Raw genomic sequence first — 26,602 nt, 5'->3', positions numbered from 1 at the left:
TGGTGTATCGAGAGGTTGTAACAATGGAAAATTGTACTGAAATGCAGGAGGATCTGCAGCGATTGACGCATGGTGCAGGGAATGGCAATTGAATCTCAATGTAGACAAGTGTAATGTGCTGCGAATACACAGAAAGATAGATCCTTTACCATTTAGCTACAAAATAGGTCAGCAACTGGAAGCAGTTAATACCATAAATTATCTGGGAGTATGCATTAGGAGTGATTTAAAATGGAATGATTATATAATGTTGATCGTCGGTAAAGCAGATGCCAGACTGAGATTCATTGGAAGAATCCTAAGGAAATGCAATCCGAAAACAAAGGAAGTAGGTTACAGTACGCTTGTTCGCCCACTGCTTGAATACTGCTCAGCAGTGTGGGATCCGTACCAGATAGGTTTGATAGAAGAGATAGAGAAGATCCAACGGAGAGCAGCGCGCTTCGTTACAGGATCATTTAGTAATCGCGAAAGCGTTACGGAGATGACAGATAAATTCCAGTGGAAGACTCTGCGGGAGAGACGCTCAGTAGCTCGGTACGGGCTTTTGTTAAAGTTTCGAGAACATACCTTCACCGAAGAGTCGAGTAGTATATTGCTACCTCCTACGTATATCTCGCGAAGAGACCATGAGGATAAAATCAGAGAGATTAGAGCCCACACAGAAGCATACCGACAATCCTCCTTTCCACGAACGATACGAGACTGGAATAGAAGGGAGAGCCGATAGAGGTACTCAAGGTACCCTCCGCCGCACACCGTCAGGTGGCTTGCGGAGTATGGATGTAGATGCAGATGAAAGTGGGCCAACCAAGGTCGCAAAACTGGAACACAGGAACAATGAGTTGCACATACACAAATGATCAACACAAGTGTTGAATGAGAATGGCAAGTAATAACTTGTAAAATGACTTACAGAAACGCTAATATTGACAAAGTGGCCTCACCTAACTTTAGAGAACATCGTGAAAGCCCACAGCAGTATTCGGAAGCAATACCGCTGCGGCAGGCAGGCAGTCCGAGCCTTCACTCCCCACGGCTTCTGCAAGGCCTCACTGGCAGGCGGTGTATGTCTATATATATAGCCCGACCAGCCTCACAGTGAGCTGTCCTGACGAGAATCCAAAACCCCACCGACGCCACGAAACGAGCAGACTCAACAAATGGCCTGCAGCACAAATAGACTGCAACGAAAACAAGGTCAAATCACAGCCACACTCGAATATATAGTAAGCATGCCCCCAAGTTCTTGTGGAGCAATACTCTAAAGGACTCGTCTCCGACTAAATTAGCTGGAAACTTAAGAGATCACTTCCAATTGCCTTGAGGCACTTTCAGCATCAAATACACACACCAAATCCTGCCGTGACAAATAATTAAACCATTAACTGTACGGCTGTCGGGCGCCTACACAACGGCAACCAGTCCCCAAGCGGCCACTATGGCCTAAAACAATACTTGCATGAAAACCACTTAAAACACTCACTCCACAGACGATGAGAAGCGAAATGAGGAACATCAGCCTCCTTAAAACAGCCACTGTGGAACCAAGTTGAGAACCATCTCCGGCAGCTACCCATGCCACAATAAGTTTCAACAACCGCCATAGTTAAAGACAGAATAAGTTGGAGCTTGCAAGTTACGAGCTGGGAAGCTGTTCGGCGTGAGACGACGAATCCACAAAAAACTCGCACGTCGAGGCGCCCAGTGATCGCCACCGTACATCCGGCGCGACAAAAGACGAGCGCGGCGAGGCCCGTGCACCACGGTTAAGCCGTCGCCACACGGACCGTGCTGTCGAACGTGAACGTTGAGCGTGCCGAGTTCAACGCGCTGCTGAACGCTCAGGAACGATGCGACTTGTGCACACGGTACGTGGGCCCCAACGTGGTACATGCGATCGCAACGCATTCCAGCGGCAGTCGAGGGATGTTTCTAGTTCGTAAATCACACTGTTTACTCAGCGGGCGCGCGTAAAATTCCCACGTTAGCTCTATTAAAACGCACGTTTCCTCCATCGTCCACGAAAAAGGAATTACCATGTCCAATCAATAAGGACACAGGCTTAGGAAAGTTGCATTACAAACAGTGCGGTACAAATTTGGGATCCTTCTCCGCATAAGATAAACATTCCCACATTTTAGTACAACCCCAAGGTCAGTCTTACTTAATCACGGTTCCTACCCAGTAGCAAAAGCTTTGCAACATGTGAATTACGAAGTGGAAAAGAAAAAGGTGCAAAATACACTCCTGGAAATGGAAAAAAGAACACATTGACACCGGTGTGTCAGACCCACCATACTTGCTCCGGACACTGCGAGAGGGCTGTACAAGCAATGATCACACGCACGGCACAGCGGACACACCAGGAACCGCGGTGTTGGCCGTCGAATGGCGCTAGCTGCGCAGCATTTGTGCACCGCCGCCGTCAGTGTCCGCCAGTTTGCCGCGGCATACGGAGCTCCATCGCAGTCTTTAACACTGGTAGCATGCCGCGACAGCGTGGACGTGAACCGTATGTGCAGTTGACGGACTTTGAGCGAGGGCGTATAGTGGGCATGCGGGAGGCCGGGTGGACGTACCGCCGAATTGCTCAACACGTGGGGCGTGAGGTCTCCACAGTACATCGATGTTGTCGCCAGTGGTCGGCGGAAGGTGCACGTGCCCGTCGACCTGGGACCGGACCGCAGCGACGCACGGATGCACGCCAAGACCGTAGGATCCTACGCAGTGCCGTAGGGGACCGCACCGCCACTTCCCAGCAAATTAGGGACACTGTTGCTCCTGGGGTATCGGCGAGGACCATTCGCAACCGTCTCCATGAAGCTGGGCTACGGTCCCGCACACCGTTAGGCCGTCTTCCGCTCACGCCCCAACATCGTGCAGCCCGCCTCCAGTGGTGTCGCGACAGGCGTGAATGGAGGGACGAATGGAGACGTGTCGTCTTCAGCGATGAGAGTCGCTTCTGCCTTGGTGCCAATGATGGTCGTATGCGTGTTTGGCGCCGTGCAGGTGAGCGCCACAATCAGGACTGCATACGACCGAGGCACACAGGGCCAACACCCGGCGTCATGGTGTGGGGAGCGATCTCCTACACTGGCCGTACACCACTGGTGATCGTCGAGGGGACACTGAATAGTGCACGGTACATCCAAACCGTCATCGAACCCATCGTTCTACCATTCCTAGACCGGCAAGGGAACTTGCTGTTCCAACAGGACAATGCACGTCCGCATGTATCCCGTGCCACCCAACGTGCTCTAGAAGGTGTAAGTCAACTACCCTGGCCAGCAAGATCTCCGGATCTGTCCCCCATTGAGCATGTTTGGGACTGGATGAAGCGTCGTCTCACGCGGTCTGCACGTCCAGCACGAACGCTGGTCCAACTGAGGCACCAGGTGGAAATGGCATGGCAAGCCGTTCCACAGGACTACATCCAGCATCTCTACGATCGTCTCCATGGGAGAATAGCAGCCTGCATTGCTGCGAAAGGTGGATATACACTGTACTAGTGCCGACATTGTGCATGCTCTGTTGCCTGTGTCTATGTGCCTGTGGTTCTGTCAGTGTGATCATGTGATGTATCTGACCCCAGGAATGTGTCAATAAAGTTTCCCCTTCCTGGGACAATGAATTCACAGTGTTCTTATTTCAATTTCCAGGAGTGTATCTTTATACAAGTAGCGCAAGCTGTCTTGTAGATTAAGCCAATCGAACAGTCACCCTCTCCGAAAAAGGTGAACTTGTATTTACATAACATCAAATATTATAGTATATACTTAAATGAAACTAATTATAAAGTATCAGAACCTAATAAAAACGCGAATGTTAGGAAATAAAATTTAGAAATGTCAATACGCGGCCCAACCAACAAACAATACTAGACAATGACGCTGCTCTTTGCGCTAGACCCACAACAGATCCATAGTAGGCAATGATAGTATGTTACCCCTTGCAGAAAACCTTATCGTAGATATGTTACTAATTAAAATTTAATTATAACAAATTTAACCAAGAATAATGCGTTCTGGGTGGATCTTGAGTGTGTCGCTGCCTTCAAATAGCCTAATCTCATAAGACGCAAGTTACAACAATTCTTTTGCCACGAATATATTTCTCATTATTTTATTGCAACGAACCACACAGTCAACAACGGGTTTTCCAGTGATTCTCGATTTGCTGGTGCTCAGAAACGGCATACATACATATAAGCTTGAAATGAATGCCAATATGGCGCCTCACAACTCTGTAATGAATGGACACGGCGTGAGTGTGACGTAGGTGGCGTTGTGACATCTCATTGGTCAACGCTCAGAATATCTGACATGCCAGATACTGCTCTGCACGCTCGGAAAGACTCCAGAACGTGCTATTCCACGCTATGACGTCAGAAACTCGGCACGCCCAACGTTGGGATTCACGGTCCGTGTGCCGACGGCTGTAGGGACGCCGGCTGGCTTCCAACGCGAGCTGGCTCGACCAGCGCCGACCGGAGACTCTTCCGTCACACGGGATATCGACATCACGTCTCACAAACAGTAGATGGATAGGATTGACAGCAGCGAGAGGAGGCGTGAAGTGCGGCAGTCTCTGGGAAACGTTCTGCAGATGGCCTCAGACTGCAACGGACACACCGTGTGTCGACGTCGTTTCTGTTCCCCTCGCACTGTAGTGTGATTGGGATCGCCACAAAATCGTCGTCCTTTGTCGCCCGGTTCATTTCTCATTTTTCTTGTCGATTGTGATTACGTGAATTGAATCGTGATTACGATGATGCTTCACAAAGAATTGAAAAGTACTTTATAGAAAACGTGCAATATTTTTTTATGAAATATACCAAACACCTTTGCAATTAATAAAAAATGATTTCGTCTTTCGAAAGGAAATTAAAGAACCAGCCCACTCCCTGCGTGAATACTATGGGTCCCATAATACGAAAACATAGGGCTAATAAATGTTAAATTTATTTTTTATGAAAAATTACGTAATTTCTTGTTTAGCATAAATTCTGGATTGATTGTTTTATCACAAATACTCGGTGTTAACGATGAATAAAAACAAAATCTGTAAACTGTTTTCAGGGATCCGTTGGATAACGAAGTGAACAAAATCGTGTGAGAAACTCGGATGAATTCGACGAAATACCTACTTATTTACAAACTGACGATAAAGTGTCACCTCGGTAAAGCTAACAAAATTCACTTTTGAGTCTCGCGTGCAGTAAATTACGCGAAGCATGTTTTGCTGTAGGAATACACCTATAAATAGGATAATTCGCTTCATTCCGTAAAAAATACTAAATTTATTAAATAGTAACGTAAAGTATAGCAGCGTACATCCTTTTTCACAAGAAAGGTGTTTGTTCTTCCCTACTTTCAAACATGAGTCTGAACACTGAAGACGGCTAATTGACCGGAACTGATATGTGCAGATTCGTCGAATTCGTGTCGGTTAATGACGACAAACCTATAATGAAATTCATAAATTGCGACTTAAAGGCGCGAATCACCAGCAGTGATTGTGCGTCGTAAGGAGAGTCGGCGACGCCCTGGAGGCCAGCGGTGTCCAGCTTGGAGTCCAGCAGGAGGAGGGAGGGAGGGACTCGTCCTGCGGGCCACCCTCTGTGTACGGGGGCGTCTCACGAGTCTGCTAAACTCCGACGAAAGAGCGCAACATTTTTTGTGGCGCTTTCGCAAGTGTGATTATTCCAAAGGTGGCGTGAAGAATTTCAACGGTGCACATCTTACAGTTCACAGAATTGGTCAGTGTACCGAATGCGACTGAAAATGGAAAGTTTCGTGCTGTTGTTAAACTTTTTCTTTCATTAGGAGGGTTGGGCTGCCGCACAAATCAAAACAGAATTGGATCGAGTTCCCGCGGAGTGTGCAGCATCACTGAACATACGGTAATGCAGGGGCGCCAAATAAAAGTTGGACTGCCGAGACGGTATGCATTTCAAGAGTGTGTGTGTGTGTGTGTGTGTGTGTGTGTGTGTGTGTGTGTGTGTGTGTGTGTGTAATGTCCTACACGGGTAATGGGGTATTTGAGCGTTTTCGGGAATTTGTATTGAATGATGGTCATTTTACGCGCTTAACATGCTTCCTTTCCTCTTTAGTATCAGTATTGTTCTATAGAAATTGTATTAATTATAAACGATTACGTGCGCAGTGTCGTGTTATTAAAGAAAGCAAGAAAGCCAGCTGGGTTGCTTTCACAAGCTCGTTCAACAATTTTACTCCTTCTGTTGTCTGGGGTAGCCTGCGCCGGCTATCTGGCACTAAGGTCCACTCACCAGTTTCTGGCTTGACGGTCGCGAATGACGTCCTTGTGGCCCCTGAGGATGTCTCCGATGCCTTCGGCCGCTTTTTCACAGAGGTTTCGAGCTCCGCTCATTACCACCCTGCCTTCCTCTCCCGAAAACAGGCAGAGGCGGCAAGGCCACCTAACTTCCGCTCCTCGAATCGTGAAAGTTATAATGCCCCATTCACCATGCGGGAACTCGACAATGCACTTGCCTGGTCACGGTCCTCCGCTCCAGGGCCTGATTCTATTCAGATGCTGAAGAACCTTTCTCCTGCAGGTTTTCTTCTTCGTACTTACAATCGCATCTGGATTGAGGGTCATGTTCCCCTGGTGCGAGTCTATTGTTGTCCCGATTCCTAAGCCGGGTAAGGACAAGCACTTGCCTTCCAGTTATCGACCCATAACACTTACCAGCTGTGTCTGTAAGGTGATGGAGCGAATGGTTAACTCTCGTTTGGTTTGGCTGCTCGAATCTCGACGCCTACTTACCAATGTACAATGTGGATTTCGTAGGCGCCGCTCTGCTGTTGACCATCTGGTTACCTTGTCGACCTTCATTATGAATAACTTCTTGCGGAAGCGCCCGCGGCTGTGTTCTTTGATTTGGAGAAGGCTTACGACACGTGTTGGAGGGCGGGCATTCTCCGCTCCATGCATACATGGGGCCTTCGCGGTCGCCTCCCTCTTTTTATTCGTTCCTTTTTAATGGATCGACAGTTCTGGGTACGTGTGGGTTCTGTCGTGTCCGACGCCTTTCGCCAGGAGAATGGGGTGCCACAGGGCTCAGTTTTGAGCGTCGCTCTCTTCGCCATAGCAATCAATCCAATAGTAGATTGCCTCCCAGCTGATGTATCAGGCTCCCTTTTCGTGGACGATTTTACCATCTATTGCAGCGCACAGCGGAGATGTTTCCTGGAGCGCGTCTTGACCGTCTTTACTCCTGGAGTGTCGCCAATGGCTTCCGTTTTTCTGCTGAGAAGACGGTCTGTATTAACTTCTGCCGCTACAAAGCGTTTCTCCTACCGTCCTTACGACTTGGTAAGGACTTAGCTGGTCGCCACATGTTTCATATTTGGCTGCCCGTTGTATCCGTTCTCTAAATGTCATCCGTGTTCTCAGTAGAATGTCGTGGGGAGCGGATCGAACCGTCCTGCTTCGTCTATATCGGTCGAAGGTCCGCTCAAAGCTGGATTATGGGAGCTTCGTGTACTCCTCTGCACGGCCATCCATCTTACGCCGCCTCAACTCTATACAACACCGGTCCCCCAGGGGCTCAGCATTCATTTGCTGAGTACGGACTTGGCGACCCCGGGGTCCTGAGCTGGGGACTGGTCAGTGCCGCCAGTCTCCTGTCACCGTAACCCCCGGACATGCTTCAGCGACCACCGCATGGCGCGGCGGTGGAATGTTGTGTGCTGCGGGTAATGGTAATTTTGGCTTGACCGCCTGGATTGCGAGGAAGGTAAACCTTTATAAAAACCCCTCAATCTTATGGTGTGCTGCGCGCCTATAAGATGCATGGCTGTTGGGGTGGAACAGTCGCAAGCGGGCAACCTCTGGGGCACCTGCCGCGCCCCAGTTGTATAAGGCTTACCTAGGCACGTGGGGCTCTGTCTAGGTGGACTTCTAGTTCCCTAGCTGCTAGTGGGACCGAGATGGAACCCTCGAACTTTTATTCTTCTCCGGCCAGTGGAAAGGGTGGACCGCTGGTGGGTTCTAACACCCAATCCAACAAGAGGGCTCGTGTAGCCAGTCCTCCTGATTCAGGTAGTAGTAACAGAACGCATGCTGCTTCGCAGAATGTGTTTTTCATAATTAAAAGATGGGAGTTTTGAAAAAGTTTCTCAATTTTATATACAGAAGGGCTTAGAAGGTATTGCTGGCACATTAAAATCTGTAAAGCACTTGCGAAATGGCACCTTGTTGGTTGAAACATCTAGCTTCCAGCAAGTCCAGAACCTTCAGAAGGCACAATTTCTTGGGGAGTTTGCGATAGAGACTGAATTTCACACCACCTTGAACTACAGCAAGGGTGTTGTGACTTGCAGAGATCTCGTTGACATTCCCCAAGACGAACTGAAGGCTGAATGGTCCCGGGAAGGAATTGTCGACGTGCAACACATTATGAAACGGGTGGATGGTGCTCTCATAAAGACTGACATTTATCCTTACATTTAACACCACCAAATTACCAGAGCATGTGAAGGCAGGTTTCCTACATCTCAGTGTACGGCCTTATTACCCCAACCCCATGCGGTGTTTTAAATGCCAACACTTTGGACACACTACTCTCGGCTGTAGAGGGGAAGCCACTTGCGGGAATTGTGGTAAAGCCGCCCTTGAGGGAGTTGGTTGCTCCTCTCCTCCCAAGTGTGTCAACTGCTCTGGGGATCACCCTGTGTGGAGTAGGGTATGCAGAGTTTTCCTTGAGGAACGGAAGATCCAGGAACTAAAAACTACAAAACGCATCCCGTATGGTGAGGTGAAGAAAATCTAAAAGTCCATGCAGCCGCCCACGTTCGCTGCTTCCTTTTCTTCCGTTCTCAAACAACCAGTCTTGAAAACTGATGCCGCTACACAAACGGAGGTTGCTACTGTCAGCACTAGCACCTGCGCTTGTCAATGTACGTGTGCTGCTGCCGTCCCTGTGAAGCCTGCTGCTCCCCGCCGGCCTTATGACCAGGCCGTGGTAGCCGACATCATGGAACTTCCTGCCCCTTCCCGGGTCCAGTCTTGTGCACTGCCCAGCGCTGCTACACCCCCTACTGCTTCTGAGGTTTTGGCTCCAATGCCACCTCAGTCCAGAACATCGAAGCCAAAGACAAAGGTGAAGACTCGCCCACTAAAGGAGACTGCAGTTATACAGTCTCCTGATGTGGATGTCATTCTCTCTGACATCTCTCTCGACTCCTCTTCTGAGGCGATGTAGGTTGATGTCAGACTGGGGCAATCATCTCGCCCCAAAACTGAGCCTCCACCTGTTGCGGGCTCTGCTCCCCAACAGAAAGTGAGAATGAAGGTACTCCCACCCTGATAGATGGCTCCCATTATACAGTGGAACATGAATGGATTCCGGGCACATGTGGAGGAACTGAACCTCCTAGCACGGCAACGCCTCCTGTGCTTGTGTTTACAGGAAACGCATTTAAAACCATCTGATGCTCCTGTACTAAGGGGCTATACGTCATATCGCAAAGATGACCTGACTGGAGAAAGGGCCAAAGGCGGAGTCGCTGTGTTTGTCAATAATGACCACCACTCCTCTGCTCTCCCCCTGGATACTGACCTGCAAGCAGTTGCAGTTGAAATTCATTCACCTCGGAGGCTTACCGTTTGCTCCCTTTATTTACCCCCTCCAGATGCAATGACCTTAGACGCTCTCACAGATCTTATCGACCAACTCCCCCGCCCATTTCTCCTCCTGGGAGACTTCAATGCCCATCATGTCCTGTGGGGCTCCACTTCTCTTTGCGCTCGAGGTCGAATTTAGGAGAGCCTCCTAACATCTCAAGTGTTGTGCATCCTCGACACAGGTACTCCGACTCATTTCTCTAATGCTACTGGGTCATTCTCAGCCATTGACCTATGTTTCTGCTCTCCAACCCTCACCGACTCTGTTCACTGGGAGGTCATTGACGACCTTCATTCCAGCGATCACTTCCCTATCCGCATTAATTTCCTGGATGGTGTATCACTGGAGCAGCGGCCACCATTGTGGATGATTGGCAGAGCTAACTGGCCACTGTTCACTCGGTTTGCTGTCTTTGACCGCCACAATAACGTACAGGAATGGGTGGATCACATCACGCTTGTGGTCCATCATGCTGCTGACCTGTCCATACCACAGTCTTCTGGCACTCTTAAGCGGCGCCTTGTGCCTTGGTGGACAGAAGAGTGCCGTTCAGCCATCCGGGACAGGCGTGCGGCTCTTCACCGATTTAAATGCCGCCCAACAGCGGTCAATCTTACCGCCTTTCGAATCACGAGAGCCAGGGCACGCCGTGTCATTACAGAGAGCAAGAAAAGGTCATGGCAGGAGTTCCTGGACTCATCAACCGTTCCACTTGTTCCACAACAGTATGGGAAGCCAACCGGAGGATTTCCGGTAAACATAGCCGTTTACCAATAGCTGCTGTCCTGAACCAGGGATGCCTCCAAACGACACCCAGAGCCATTGCTCAGACGCTGGCAGAGCATTTTGCACAAAGTACTGCCACTGCAAATCAGGATCCAGCGTTTCGTCGCTACCGTGCGACTGTCGAAACAGCGATCTTCGACTTTCAGTCGAACAGTTCTGAGGCCTAAAATTGCCCTTTCTCCATGTGGGAACTTGAATCGGCACTTACTGAGACTTCTGACACTGCACCAGGTTACGACCGCATCCGGTACTCCATGCTTCGACATCTGCCAGCGGCGTCAAAGGAAATCCTCCTCGAATGTTTTAATCTCAAATGGCAGACTGGTGTTCCCCACCTCGTGGAGGGAGGCAATTATCATCCCTCTCCTCAAACCAGGAAAGGACCGCACATGTCCCGGTAGTTATCGTAGTATCGCCTTGACAAGCTGTGTCGGAAAGACCCTGGAACGGATGGTTAACCGTCGTCTGGTCTGGCTGCTAGAGACCTGACAGCTCCTTAGCCGCTTTCAGTGTGGATTCCGAAAATTTCGGTCCACGGTCGACAACCTGACCCTCCTAGAGGCGGCTATTCAGCAGGCTTTTGTCTGTCAGCATCACTGTATCGGTATCTTCTTTGATATCAGTAAGGCATATGATACTACTTGGAGACACTGTATTCTTGCACAAATGCATCAATGGGGCTTTCGTGGCCGCTTCCCGATTTTCATCCGGTCTTTCCTGTCTCAGCAGTTTTTTCGGACCCGCGTTGGTAACACCCTGTCTGATTGCTTTGAGCAAGAGAACGGTGCCCCCAGGGCAGTGTTTTAAGCGTTACCCTCTTTGCCATAGCCATCAACAGTATAACGTCTACAGTGAGGAGTTCAGTACAGTGCTCCTTATTTGTGGACGACTTTGCTGTTTTCTGTTCCTCCTCCAGTGTTGCAACCGTGAGCCGTCAGTTGCAGCTAACAGTGCGGCGGTTAGAGGAGTGGGCTGCAAAGACGGGTTTTCGGTTTTCTGCCGAAAAGTGTGTTTGTGTTCATTTTAATCGTTCTCGTCATCTTTTTACTTTGCCTGCCTTGCATGTGGGGGATACTGTCCTACATTTTAGAGACACAGTGCTGTTTCTTGGCCTAATTTTTGACTCCAGGTTGTCATGGCTGCCACACCTACGTGACTTGAAAGCCAGAACGCTGAAGGCACTGAACATCCTCAAGTGCCTCAGCCACAGGTCTTGGGGCGCGGACAGGGCGCGTCTCCTACAGTTTTATGGAGCTTTTGTGCGTTCACGGCTGGACTATGGGTGCACAGTATATGGATCAGCGAGGCCATCTTATTTGCGGGGCCTTGACGCTGTTCACCATGCTGGGATCCGACTGGCCACGGGTGCTTATCGGACCAGTCCCGTACCCAGCCTCTGTGCTGAGTCTGGCGAACCGCCACTTACCATCCGGTGGCAGCTCCTGCTGGTGCGCCAGGCTTGTAAGTTTCTTGCAGCTCCCAGATCGCCTGCTCACCATCTTGTTGCCCATGCACCTCTGGCCCGCCTTTTTTCCCGCCGTCCCCGGGCTACGTTGCCGTTTGGGATCCGTGTGCAATGTGTACTAGAGTCCCTCGGTGTGGAGTCTGTACAACCCCAAATTCAAGGTTTTAACCGCCTGCCACCCTGGTTACTGAAGAGGCCCGGAGTGATTTTAGATTTATTGCAGTACAAGAGAGATTGCACTCCTGCCACCGTTTTTAATGCAGCATTTTTTGCCATTTTATCTGAGCACCGCGACTATGTAGCTGTTTTTACGGATGGGTCGAAACAAGGGGATTCTGTTGGTTGCTCAGTTGTTTTTCCATATCGTGTCCTCAAGGTCCGACTTCCTCAGACTTTTACTGTCTTTGATGCAGAATTGTTTGCGATCCTGCGGGCACTGGAGCACATGAGACATTCTTCCTCTCCTAAATTTCTTGTCTGTTCCGATTCACTCAGTGCCCTTCACTCATTGCAACGTTTGTATGTGGCAGGCAAAATTGTCCAGACCATCCAGGATGCTCTCTTCCAACTACAGCAACTGGGGAAGGTTGTAGCTTTCTGCTGGGTTCCGGGGCATGTTGGCATTGCTGGGAATGAAAGGGCAGATCTTGCAGCCCAGGAGGCGTGTCTCGCCCCACAAGTATCTCAGTGTGCTATCCCCTTGCACGCACTCACCTCGCTGTTGAGCTCACGGGTCATGCGTCGGTGGGAGGATGAGTGGCTGCAAGTGACTGACAATAAGCTCCGTATAGTCAAGCCGACAACGCGTGTGTGGTGTACTTCCTTCAGCCCCATCGACGGGACGAGGTTCTTCTCACTCGGCTTCGAATAGGCCATAGCCCTATGACGCACGGCTTCCTTCTCCGGCGAGAGGACCCTCCAATTTGTGGTACTTGCGGCGTCCAGGTCACTGTGCGCCACGTTTTATTGGATTGAGTTTTATTTTCTGACCAGCGGGTCGCGGCTGACTTGCCAGCGGACCTGCCATCTCTTTTAGGCAACACTCGGACGAATGTGGTTAAAGTTTTAAAGTTCTGTGCCCTGTCAAATGTTTTTACAAAGATTTTAGGGAGAGGATTTTAATTTGCTCACTGTGTGACAAACTCGACCATATTTTATGTAAGTGGGCAGCCAGTAACAATTTCCTGTGACATTCTTGTTGCCATGTTTCCCCTTTCCGTAGGTTTTACTTTCTTAGGTAGCATTTTCCTTCTTTTCCTGCTTTGTTTGAGTGTGTGCTTTAGTTTTCTTAGGTCTGTCCACATTCGTTCCTTTTAATGTGTGTCAGGGCGCTGATGACCTCGATGTTGAGCGCCCATAAGCCCCAACACACCACCACCACCACCACCGCCACCACCACCACCATATACAACACCGGGGTTTACGTCTTGCGATGGGAGCGTTCTATACTAGTCCCGTTGAGAGTCTTCATACTGAAGCCGGTAAACTGAATTGCCACTAACCTACCAGTGCGATATACTGCTTTATCGGTATGCCTGTCGGCTATTGTCAATGCCCGACCACCGGTCTTATCGTTCCTTTTTTGACGACTCTCTCGACCGTCAATACGTGTTGTATGTCTCTGCCCTGCTACCCCCTGGAGTTCGCTTTCGTCGCCTCCTTCAGCACCTTGATTTTTCACTCCCTGCAACCTTTAGAGTGGGCGAGAGCCAAACGCCACCTTGGCTCCAGGCTCAGGTTCGCGTTCGCCTTGACCTCAGTTCGCTCCCAAAGGAGGTTACCCCCGCTTTGGTATACTGCTCCCGTTTTATCGAACTTCGTTCAAAGTTAATTAATATGATCTTCACTTATGCAGATAGCTCTAAGACCGATGACGGTGTCGGGTGTTCTTTTATTGTCGGGGCACGCAGAGTCAAATACCGGCTCCATGGCGATTGTTCGGTCTTCACAGCTGAGCTATTTGCTCTCTACCTGGCTGTTCTTTACATCTGCCGCCACTGACATTCTGTTGATGTCATCTGCTCCGATTCCCTGAGCGCCATCCAGAGCCTCAGTGATCTGTATCCGGTTCACCCTTTTGTGCACCGGATCCAACGCTCTCTTCAGCAGCTGTTGGACGACGGTTCTCTTGTTACATTTATGTGGGTTCCTAGCAGTGTCGGTAACCCTGGGAACGAAGCTGCAGATGGCGTGGCCAAGGCTGCGGTCCTCCAGCCTCGAACAGCTTCTTGTTGTGTCCCTTCATGGGATTGTAGCAGGGTCATTTGTCAGCGCATTTTATCGCTGTGGCATGCCGATTGGGCTGCACTTACGCCCTTCTCGGCGGCAGGAGGTCGTTTTGGCCCAGTTACGAATTGGACACTGCCGGTTCAGCCATCGCCATCTGCTGATGGCTGTGCCGGCGGCGTTCTGCCCATGTGGGGAATTGCTGACGGTATGCCACATTTTAACGTCCTGTCCGAATTCTAATACACTGCCCGTTGATCTTGGCCTGCCGTGTACTCTGGATGCCATTTTAGTGGATGACCCAGGAGCAGCTGCTCGCGTTCGTCGTTTTATCCACTTGACAAACCTGTCTAAGGAGATCTGATTCTGCTGTTTTTTTAATCCTATGCCTGTCAATCTGTCTTTTATCGTGTTTTCCATTTTAGTTGCTGTTTCAACCTTGTGCCTCGCTGTGCATTCCTAATGTAGTCTGGGTGCTGATGACCATTGTAGTTGTGCGCCCTAAAACCACAAAAAAAAATTAAAAAAATTAGCAGCTGCTGTACTGGTCTGCACGTGCGCCGTACGAGTGTGGAGGGTGCCGTGTAAGGTGGGCTCGGTGGCGCCGTGTTTCAGGACCTTCCGCCATGTCGTCAGCTGCTGAGGTTCAGAGGATGGCGGCCGTGGACCTGGGCGCCCTGCTAGATGCGGGCGACGGCGCGGTCGTGACGCTGGTGGCGGGAGAGACGCGGCTGGCGGCGCACCGCGCGGTCCTGGAAGAGAGGAGCCCCGTGTTCCGAGCTATGTTCCAGCACGACACGCTGGAGGCCAGCTGCGGCGAGGTCAGAATCGCGGACGTGGGGGGCCCGGTGCTGAGGCAGCTGCTGTCTTACATGTACACCCTGCAGGCACCCCAGCTGACCGACACGGCCCCGGAGCTGCTGGCGGCAGCCGACAAATACGGCCTGTCCGCGCTGAAGGCCGCCTGCGAACAGCAGGTGGCGGCACAGCTGGAGGTGGAGACTGCGGCGGCTGCAGCTGTGCTGGCGGTGAGGCACTCGTGCCCCAGCCTAACTGCAGCCACCGTCCAGTTCATAAGGGCCCACGACTACAAAGTAATGGCGACGCAGGGCTGGGCAGACGCCGTGCTCGAGTACCCAAAAGACATCGTCGAAGTCAGTCGGCTGCTTGGTGAGCCACCAGCAGAAGCCAGGTGAGCCCGGGGCAAGACGTTATTCTGTCTTTAACAATAATGTGTGTGTGTGTGTGTGTGTGTGTGTGTGTGTGTGTGTGTGTGTGTGTGTCCTTACAGCTCACAATGCTGTCATTGGCCTGTCATGACTGGTTTATCAAAGCTCCATATTCAGCTCTTTTTGTTAGCAGTTATGTTAAGTAAACAAATCATTGAGGGGATAATTTCAATGGTTAAGGAATCTGTCTACATTTGATTAGTTCTCTTATAAAGCATGTGTAGAGCCCACTAATGTAGATTTTAGCATCAAGTCATTGAACAAAACTACTAAATTGTGATCTGCATCCGTATCTGCTTCTGTGTACACCTTACAGTCCAGTATCTGATTTCTGAATCTCTGCCTGAAGATGATGGTATGTAACTGAAATCTTCACATATCTCGCATCGTTTCCCAAGTGTACCACCACCTCTTGTGAGTCTCAAAGAGAGTATTTGCTATTGCTAGCTGAGGTTTATTGTACATCTCAACTAGTCTTTCTTCTCTCTCATTCCTAGTACCAGGTCTGTCTTCTCCTGTAACCCTTTCTTTTACTCTTTCCCCTACAACTGCTTTTTTGTCCCCCCCCCCTTCCTCCGACTATTAGATATTTATCTCCCTTTACGTACTGGATTAAGTGTTGAGTATCATCATATAGTTCTTCTACATCTTCATTGTCAACTTGTGATGTCGGCATGTATACCTGAACGCTCGTTGCTTGTGCTGGTGTTGGTTTCCTGTCGATTCTGTTGAGAAGAACCCTGTCACCGACTTGTTCACAGTAGCTCGCTGTCTGCCCTAGCTTCCTACTCATAAAGAATCCTACTCCTGTTCCGCCATTTTCTGCTGCTGTTGATATTACCCCATTCTCTTCTGGCCAGAAGTCCTTGCCTTCTTTCCATTTCACTTCAGTGACCACCACCGCATCCAGATCGAGCTTTAGCATTTCCCTTTTGTTATTGTCTGGCTTTCCTATTGCATTCAAACTCCTTACGTTCCACGTCTTGACTCATATAATGTCATCCTTTTGTTGGTCATTCAATCTTTTTCTCGTGGTCACGGCAGTCTCCCCAGGTATCCAAATAGGCACTAGTCAGGAATCTCTTGCCAAGATCATCATGATACTTTTGTCAGTTACCGGCCACATCTCCTGTTGATGCACTTCATGTGTCTAATGCAGTGCTTTCCATTGTCTTCCCTCATTCCTTTTATCATTGCTGATTCATCTGCCTTAAGTGGAAGCTTCCAAACCCAATGGCAAGAGTGTCCTGAACCTGTCTGCTGCTCCACCCACTTTTGATAAAGCTGTTGACTGGGGGGTCTCAAGATTCTTTCATGAGTACTTGCTTGGTGAGCACGGGGTGCCAAGCTAGTGCAGTCTTTCTTCTTTCCAGGGCTGCATTTCCTTGCCCTTACCCTCCTTTCCTCTCCTTGCTCCTTTGCCCCCTCCTCTCCCTCTCTTGGTGTCCTTGCTTATGTTGGCCCCGCTATCCTCCTGGTTATGTTGGTTTTGTAATTTGGCTTTGTTGCGTAATCACCTCATCCTTATGGCATTCCCTGGTCCCCCTCTGGGGATTGGCCTCCATTACTAAATTTCTATTGCGTCGTGTGAGCCATTTGGGTAAGAGCACCTTACCTAGTGTCTCCGACGTTTGCCCTCCTAGTTCATTCAGCCTGTTCTTTCACGTCGTCATCTGATGATAGGGTGCATAGCCTGCTCGGTAGCCAGCCCGTGTGGTGGGGTCGCTATGTACCCTTTTGGTTGAGCCCCCTGAACACACAGGGATCACACTTCTGATATCTGTGCTGTGACCACCTCAGGTAAGGCTAGCAGTGGTAGCTTGTCATCCTGGTGCATTCGATCTCCCGGCAATGGCTGCTGTGCCAGACGGCCCTTGCTGTGGCTCGGTGGCGCACGTGAGGAGAGCCCCTGATTGGAGTGGGTGATATCAGGGCGGACACTGCATACGGATCCAGAACTCGGGCCGTTCTTTTGCGGCTGTCTCTCCCCGTGGAACTGATTCTTTTAGTGCTGCTTCTCCTGCCCCTTCGGCCTTCCCTCCCGTGGCTACACCCTTGAAGGAGGGTCAGGCCCATCGGCTAGGGGTGAAACCTTTTCCCCGCTATCTGGTTTGCACCAGGACTGACGGGGATACTTTCAGCAATGCCAAACCTTTATTTTTATGGAACACATTGAAGATAAGTTTGGGGAAGTGGACTCCCTGAGCAAGGTGCGGTCGGGTTTGTTGCTGATCAAAACCGCTTCAGCTGCCCAGTCTGCAGCCCTTCGTGCCTGTAACCATCTTGGCACATGTGATTCTTGAGTTTCTCCCGGCGTATTTGATAGTCAAAATATCCACGGGTGTGCTGCCGGTCTACAGTGTCCAACGGGCACAATATTTCGGCGATCATACATGTCGCCATCATCAGGTGAACTGACGGACTGAGCTCCTGTGAACGTGCCGGCACGGAGATCCGTACGCTATGGCTGCTCAGAGGGAACTGGGTTCGGTCGCGGCGGCGGCTGATTTAAATACCCTCCGCCCGCGGCGCGCTCCCTCCGCCGTCCGCGCCCCGCGCCACGGTCGCGCGGTGGAACAGATTGCGACGGCGTCTGAGATGACGTCGGAGTGATGGCTCTGTCCGCCGTGGTCGTCACAACTATACGTTTGCTCGATTTACTCTTGATTAACCCGATCGCTGGTTCCCAAGCCTTGCTAAGATTATAGCCACAGTCACGGTTTATGAGGTCGTCATTGGTGCGAATTTCGATGGCCTCTCTAACAACGCTGTCCCAATATCTCGACGTCTGTACCAGAATCCTCGTGCGGTCATATTCCATGGCGTGATTTTCCGACAAACAATGTTCAGCGACCGCCGACTTGCTCGGATACATCAGACGAGTGTGCCTCTGGTGTTCACGGCATCGATCTTCGACGGTACGCATCGTCTGACCAATATACGACTTGCCACATTGACACGGAATCTGGTACACGCCGGCCTTCCTCAAACCGAGGTCATCTTTGGCACTCCCCACCAGTGCACGAGTTTTATTTGGAGGACAAAACACAGTTCCGACCCGGTGTTTCTTCAGGATGCGAGCGATTTTCCCCGAGAGTGCGCCTGTGTAAGGAATAAATGCAGTGCCTACCTCCTCCCTCGTGACTTCATCCATCTCAAGAGGTTGTGCTGCAGTGGTTGGGCGGAGAGCACGTTGAATCTGCCACTCTGAGTACCCATTTTTTCGAAATACAGTTCTCAGATGTTCCAATTCCTGGGGTAGACTCTCTGCGTCAGAGATAGTGCGCGCCCTATGTACTAGAGTTTTAAGTACCCCTTTCCTCTGTGAAGGGTGGTGGCAGCTGTCTGCGTGCAAATACAGATCAGTGTGCGTAGTCTTCCGATACACCCCATGACCTAGGGTGCCGTCAGCCCTTCTCTTGACCAAAACGTCACTATGGAGACTGAAACGGAGGGTAAATTACCTTTCCTTGAAGATATAGGAGTATAAGTTCGTTGATCGTTTAACCGACACTGAGGCTCGTAAGTAAGCATGTCTTCAACCAGTGTCCATGACGCTAGTTCTGCTTTAGTTCCATTTTCACCCCTTCCTCACCTGTCCTCACCCTTCCTTTCCCCAGTCCTGAATCCCTCTCCTCCCTCCCTCCCTTGTGGCTCCCACACCTCTGTGCACTGTTCCCCCCTCTCCAGCCAGAGAAGTGTCCCACGTCTTCGGTGTCTGCTGCTCAAGGGTGCCCCTCCTGGGATATCCCTTCCAGGCCAAAATTATGCTGCCACGCAACCAATGCTGCCACGCGATGACTGCGAGAACCACAGTCTGTGGGGCCCCCAGGTTGCCCGATCTCTTTCTGTTCCCGATCTTGCTGCAGCTGGCTCCTTTATGCCACTCAGCTCTCCTCGATCTCAAACAGAAAAGAAGAAGAAACATAAGTCCCGGGACAAGGAGCCTCTGGTGTCTCCAGAGATCCCATCCTTGGCTTCGCAACCCGATTCTGACTTGTTGTTCATGGATGTCACCCCCTCCTTATCGGTGACAGTTGGTGACTGGCTTTAGCCTGTTCAACCCCCATTTGAATCGTTGTTCTATGGTTATCCAATGGAATTGTAATGGGTATTACAATCACTTACCAGAGTTGAAATCCGTTATTTCGTCTTACTCTGGAGCTTGTTTGGTTCTACAGGAATATAATTTTACTGATGATCACTCACAAACTCTCTCTGGGTTCCGTGTTTTCTGTCGAAATTGGGTTGGCCCCGTGCGGGCCACTGGTGGCGTTTTTACGTTGGTCCGTACAGACATTGCTAGCACGTGGATTCCTCTTCAAACTACATTGGAAGCGGTTGCTGTTAAAGTCCACCTGGACGGTTTGCAATCTTTATCCCCCCCCCCCCCCCTGACAGGACACCTACACCTGCTGGCATAACAGCCCTTCTTCTGCAACTTGTTCCTCCCTTCCTCCTTCTAGGGGATTTTAATGCTCACCATCCCTTTGGGGCAGTGCATTTCCATCTAGACGAGGTCTTCTCATAGACTAGTTTCTTGCAGACCACGACTTGTGCCTTCTTAATGATGGCTCCCCTATTCATTTCAGTGCCAGTCATGGTACCTTTTCTGCCATCGATCTTTCTCTTTCTTCTCCCTCCCTCTTCCCTTCATTACACTGGTCGCCACACGACGACTTTGGTGATTGTGAGCATTTCCCATTGATTCTTTCACTCCCTTCCTGCTCCCCGATGGGCAGGCTACCTCATTGGTCTTTCCAACGCGCCTTTTGGCATCTATACACTGCACAGGTTGTGTTTTCTCCCTCTTTGTCAGGTTGTACTGATGACGTCCTACATGAAGAGTGACGCGATTGTTTGCGCTGCTAGTTTTGCTGTACCTCGCTCATCTGGACCATTTCACCGCCAGCAAGTCCCGTGGTGAAGTACGGCCATTGCCATTGCCATTCGTGATTGGCATCGAGCTTTGCAACACCTTAAGAGGCACCTTTCAGTTGCCAACCTTATTACCTTCAAACGCCTTCGTGCTAAAGCTCGTTACTTAATCAAACAGAGCAAACGGATGTGTTGGGAATGCTTTGTTTCTTCCCTCGCTCCTACTGTCCCTACGTCACGGGTATGGGCTATACTTCGCTCTCTCCAAGGTTGCCACTGGCAGTCCACCCTCACAGATGGTCTTCGTACGGACCCGCTGATTCTCGCGGAACATTTGGCGACCCATTTTGCAACAGCATCATCATCATCAACAACCTCCTAACCGGCATCTTTCCTGCACCAGAAACAGTGGTCCGAAGCTTCCACCTTAAATTTTACCCGTTGTCAGTCAGAATCTTACAATGAACCTTTTATGAATGGGAATCTCTTTTCACATTTTCTTCTTCTCATGATACAGCTCCTGGCTCACTCAATTCATAACCAACTGCTTCAACATCTCAGTGCTCTACAACGGCAACATCTTGTCCAGTTTTTAACCGTATTTGGCTCCAGGGTGACTTTCCTTCTCAGTGGAGGGATAGCATCATGGTTTTGTTTGTCGTAAGCTATCGTCCAATTATTCTGACAAATGTTGTTTGCAAGTTATTTGAACTGGTGGTAGCCCGTCGGCTCAATTGGGTCCTTGAATCTCAGAATCTATTGTCACGTTACCAGTGTGGCTTCTGAGAGGGACGGTCTCCGATCGATCATTTACTTATTAAGCTTGGAATCGCCAGTTCGACAGTCTTTTTCCCAGCACCGCCATTTGGTTGCAGTATTTTTTGACCTTTGCAAGGCTTATGACACGGCTTGATGCCATTACGTCTTCCTTAACACTTAATCAGTGGAGTCCACCCCCCCCCCCCCGATTTTTATTCGCCAGTTCCTGTTCTACCGATCGTTCAGGGTTTGGGTTGGTACTGTTCTTAATTCTCCATGGACCCAGGAGACTGGCATCTCACAGGGTTCTGTATTGAGTGTACTTCTTTTCCTCATTGCTATCAATGGACTTGTGGCCTCTGTCAGTCCTTAGGTCGCCCTTGCTCTGTATGTGGATGATTTCTGCATTTGGGCTTGTTCCTCTTCAATGGCCTCTGCAGAGCAGCGGTTCCAGGGAGCTATACGGCATGCCTCTGCATGGACCCTCTCACCCAGGTTTCAATTCTCTCCTTTAAAATTGCGGGTGGTACACTTCTGTCGCCGTAGTACGATCCACCCTGATCAGAGCACTACCTCGATGCACAACGATTACCTGTGGTCCCACAGTTTCGTTTCCCAGGTCATCTTTTTGACAACTAGCTCACTTGGCTGCCTCATATCAGACTTCTGAAGGATGTTTCCGTAAACTCAGTCCTTCCCTTCCTTGCCCACAACTCTTGGGGTGCAGACAGCTCCATCCTTATCCGCCTTTATCGTGCTTTAGTGCTGTCTTGCTTGGACTATGTCGTCAAGTTGGGCTGTCTTGCTTGGACTATGTCGTCAAGTTGGGCTGTCTCGCTTGGACTATGTCGTCAAGTTGGGCTGTCTCGCTTGGACTATGTCGTCAAGTTGGGCTGTCTCGCTTGGACTATGTCGTCAAGTTTATGGTTTGGCTGCTCCTTCCACACTGCACCTGCAGGATCCGGTCACCATTGCAGTATCCGTGTGGCCACTATTGCCTTCCCTACTAGCCCTGTTGATAGTCTCCTGGTTGAAGCTGGGATCCCCCCCCCCCCCTTTCTGTTTGGTGGTCCCAGCTTCTGGTTTCTTATGCAATCGCTGTCTGTTCCTCTCCCACTCATCCTTCCTTTTCTATCCTGTTCCCAGCCCATGGATGTCACTCATCTGATTCCCACTCTCGGGCGGGTTTACCGGTTGGGATCCCCCTTGCGTCTCTCCGTGATTTTCAGCTTCCTTCTGTGTCCTGTTTTCCATGCTCCCTTCCCACCACCCCCTCTTGGTTATTTCTTCTTCCCCAAATTCGGATGGATCTCCGCTGAGGTCCAAAAGAGTCCATTCCCCCCATGGTGTTCCGTTGGTTTTTCTGCCAAATTTTATGGGAGTTTCGGGATGGTGTTTTTTACACCGATGGCTCTAAATTTGTTGACCGTGTGGGATATGCTTTCATGTCCTCTGTTCGCACGGAAAATCATCTGCTGCCACCTACATGTGGGGTGTTTACTGTGGAATTGATGGCAATTTCCCAGGCCCTTACTTTTATTAAACAGTCCCAGCACAACCGCATTTTGTTATGTACGGTCTCAATGAGTGGCCTTGTGGCTGTTGACCAGAGTTTTTCCCGCCATCCCTTGGTCTCGGCCATCCATGACCATCTCTCTGATCTTCACTGTGCTGCTTGTTCCATTGACTTCCTTAAGGTCCCTGGTGATGTGGGTATCCCAGGTAATGAGCTTGCTGATTGTTTGGCTGGAGGAGCAGTCACGCCCCCCCCCCCCACCCCCCCACCCCCCCCCCCCCCCCCAGTTCTCTGTAACTCCTCCTGCAGTGGATTTACGGTTTCACATCAAATCCAACTTCGCATAATCATGGGCCAACTCTTGGGTGGCTACCTCCGTGTCTAATAAACTTCGTGCGATTAAGGTGACACCTGGCCCGTGGCGTTCTTCCTTCCGCCTCTCTCAAAAGGACTCAACCACACTGTGTTGTCTCTGCATCGGCCATACCAGACTGACCCACAGTTTTCTTTTGCGTAATGAGCCACCCTCACTTTGTGGTCGTGGAGCCCGTAACCCACATTTTGGTGCAATGCCCCCTTCTTTTGTACTAAGTACAGATTTCCCCGTGCTTTACCTTTAACCTTGGATGAGGATTTCTGGATAGTCGAACTGGTTCTCTGTTTCCACTGGGAAAGTGGTTTTTATTCTCAATTTTAAGGTTTTTAATCCCCCTTTGGTGTTGGGGCATGGCAGTGAGGGTTGGGGTATCTCCCACTGTAAGCTGTGTTTGGAATTCCCGTTTCACCTCCTTGGCCAAGATCCTCTTTTTTTTCCCCTTTTTACTCTGTTTCACTTTTTAGAATTTGTTAGTCTCCTTTTGCCATATGCACTTCTACATTCTAGCGGTTGAATGCTTTCAAATAGCAGGTAGTCTTGACCCTGCTGCTTCAGACGTGGGATACTTCCTGCCTCTAGCATAGCCATGGGGTCGCTCTCTTGCTGACAGCACTCATTTTATTTTTACTGTTGACGACACGACTGCTGTTTTACGTTTTTAGCCTTCTCCCTTTTATCGTTCTGACTGTCATGAGATGTCAAACTGTCTGAATGGACCACATTTGAAACAAGGGACTGATGACCTTGCTGTTTGGTCCCTTCAACCTCAATCAACCAGTAACCATCCAGTCATATATCCAGTACAGAAGATGTGAGCGCTGACAGTAATTCAGTCAGCACAGTACCGTGGTCACACACAATGCTGGGCCTGACAATCACAATCTCGTCTCTGTTCCAGGTATGGTGTGCTCTAGTTCTCACTGTACTTGATGCTGGAGGGGCAGGTGTCAAATGTCTACCCTTCTGCCAGGGGTGCAATTCTCTCCGGCATTACCGGAGACCACTCCAGTGAATCACATCAGTTTCCTTGCACTAGGGTGCGGCAGATTATATTTCCTATCTGTGTATTTGAGTCTCCAGCATGTTCCACACCGTCAGTATTGGTGTGACGATTAGATCCAAGTATTATTTGTTACCCTCTGTCTCTCAGATTCATATGCTTCATATTAAGACTTTCTTTTCTTTTTGGAGTTTCTTGAATGTGTTACACTACTGGTAACTCAACAATTTATAAACATTGTTCGTGAAACAATATTGCCTAGCCTGTGTAATCCATTTTTTCTTCTAGCGGTAGCCTGTACTGGAATCTTCTGTCTGTTTTGTCCAGCTTAATTTAACATGAAAATTGATGTTTGAGGAAGAAGTACATCACCTCTGCTATCAAGAGACATTACATGCATATATGGTTTGTCTGCTTTAGTCAGAAGCAAATTTTGAAACAACTCTTTTGTAAGTTTCACAGTATAGCTGTTGTAATTCCTGGCCATCATCTCCTTCATTCCCTCAGGCGTCAAAAAATACTGTATGTTAGTTATCCACTGTTAATCTAAATGGCAGTTTATCAAACAACTCCTGTGTATCTGTGACAAGCTTCATGTGTTTTTCATTGTACGAGGGTCGTTCAATAAGCAATGCCTAAAAATTTTTAAAAATGCCATTAATATACATAGACAGATGTCGTTGTTGGTGCCTCCCATTTGATGTTTTTTGTGTGCCATTGCAGTTTCGAACCATTCTGGCAGATGGCAGAGCAGTAGTACAGCGTCAAAATGGCGTCTGCATATGAGTTCCATTACAAGCAGCATGCTGTTATTGAGTTTTTGTGCGCAAGAAAAGAAACCGTGGTGAACATCCATAAACGTTTGTTTGCAGTGCGTGGCAATGCTGCAGTTGATAGCACAGTTGAGCAACGGGTGGTGAAAGTTGCGCGCTCAGGAAATGCAGAAACAAGCTCCACGATCAGCCACACTTGGGACGGCCTGCTGCAGCCGCTGCTCCAGACATGCTTATTTATTTAGCGTATGGCATTTAGACACAATTGTTATTGCAATCAATATGCAAAATTGTAATAATTTGGCATTAGATATTCTTACAGTTATTACAATAGTTATACAGAATTATACAAAATTATACAAAATTACACATAATACACATGTTACAGTAGTTATACAAAGTTATAGTAGTTTGGAAGTAATTACAAACAAACATCTAATGAGTTAATATATGCAATTGATTCTGGAGTCGCCATCAGGAAATCTTCTGGAGTCCCATCATAGGCTGTCCTGGGGCAGTCTTCTATTATGTGCTGGATAGTTTGATTTTCTCCACATTGACATAGCGGCGATTCTGTCATGCCCCACTGGTAGAGGGAATAGGCGCATCTGCCATGTTTAGTTCTAATTCTGTTTAAAGTTGCCCAGGTTTTGCGTGATAAGTCAAAACCTGGAGGCTTCTGGGAGATACATGGAAGTTTGCTGATGTTCTTTAAGGACCATTCTTGGTGCCAGGCGCTGGTTATGTTGAATTCTTCCTCTGTTGCAGACGTGGCTATTGCGGTTCTGATGGGTGACCTTCTGGAGCGTAGGTGGCTTTGGGTGGCATCTTCAAAATTCTCATGGATGGGTAGATTCCGATTGCTCATTATCTTTTTGTACTCTCTTATAAGAGCGTTTGTGCGGCGTAGGTTAGGGGGTGGTATGTGGCTTAGTACTGGGAGCCATTCCACGGGTGTAGTCTTTATTACACCAGCGATCATTCTCATTGTGTTATTGAGCTGTGCATCGATTCTATGGGTGTGGGGGCTGTTTAGCCATACCGGCGCACAATATTCGGCAGCTGAGAAGACGAGACTTAAAGCTGATGTCCGTAACGTAGTAGCTGCCGCTCCCCATGTCGTTCCACAGAGCTTCTGTATAATGTTATTCCTTGTTTTTGGTTTCTCTGCTGTTTTCATTAGGTGACCTTTGAAAGAGAGTGTTCTATCGAGGGTCACACACTCTCTTTCAAAGGTCACCTAATGAAAACAGCAGAGAAACTAAAAACAAGGGTGTAAAGCTAGCTCGCCTCCACGTGGTGCACCCCGGGTAACGCTAAATGAGCTAGCACATAATGGCAGTCGGACAAACCGTGAAAGGTTCTCCTGACTATGCAAGTAGACACAAAAAACGTCCTCCTAAGGATATGCCAACAAGGAAACTTGGACCTACGGTCCGAATCTGCCATCTCAACATAGAGAGCATAAGCTATTCTAAGTGCCAATACTTATCCAGACACGCTGAATCGTGCAGATGCCATTATTCGTGCCGACCGGTGCATCAAAACGTGACAGTTGGCTCTACAGTTGTCGGTCAGCATTGGAAGTGCGTCTGCAATGATCAGGACTCTCGGTTATTCAGATAGCGGTGCTCGCGATGGATTCAATTAACGCTCACAGCGGGCTACACAATTAAAAGAAGGGCCATTTCATCTGAACTATTAGAGCGTTTCGAGACAGATGGAGACGCCTTTCTCTAACGGATTGTTACGGGAGACGAAAGCTGGGAGCACCACTTTGTGGCAGAAACAAAAAGGCAGTCCATGCAGTGGCGTCAACCTTATTAGTGACAAAACAAGACATTAGAGACAAGTGCCAGAAAAGTCACGGTGACAGTCTTCTGGGATTGTGATGGCGTCATTTCTGTGGATGTGATGGCAAGAGGGTCAACCATCAATT

General features: G+C 49.3%; 1 protein-coding gene across 1 annotated transcript in view; it reads left to right on the top strand.

Annotated features, from left to right (window-relative positions):
- Positions 1-26,602, top strand: part of LOC126427156 (poly [ADP-ribose] polymerase tankyrase-1-like) — an 88,652-nt gene that overhangs the window by 36,186 nt on the left and 25,864 nt on the right. Inside the window, exon 2 of the mRNA XM_050089382.1 lies at positions 14,748-15,324. Within this exon, the coding sequence (XP_049945339.1) occupies positions 14,759-15,324 (566 nt within the window). The 5' untranslated portion in view covers positions 14,748-14,758. The remainder of the gene's footprint in view (positions 1-14,747; positions 15,325-26,602) is intronic.

Source organism: Schistocerca serialis, chromosome 11 (genome assembly GCF_023864345.2).
Source record: "Schistocerca serialis cubense isolate TAMUIC-IGC-003099 chromosome 11, iqSchSeri2.2, whole genome shotgun sequence".
NCBI classification, from domain to species: domain Eukaryota; kingdom Metazoa; phylum Arthropoda; class Insecta; order Orthoptera; family Acrididae; genus Schistocerca; species Schistocerca serialis.
The sequence above is the reverse complement of the archived record's forward strand: the minus strand, read 5'-3'. Positions and strand labels throughout refer to the sequence as shown.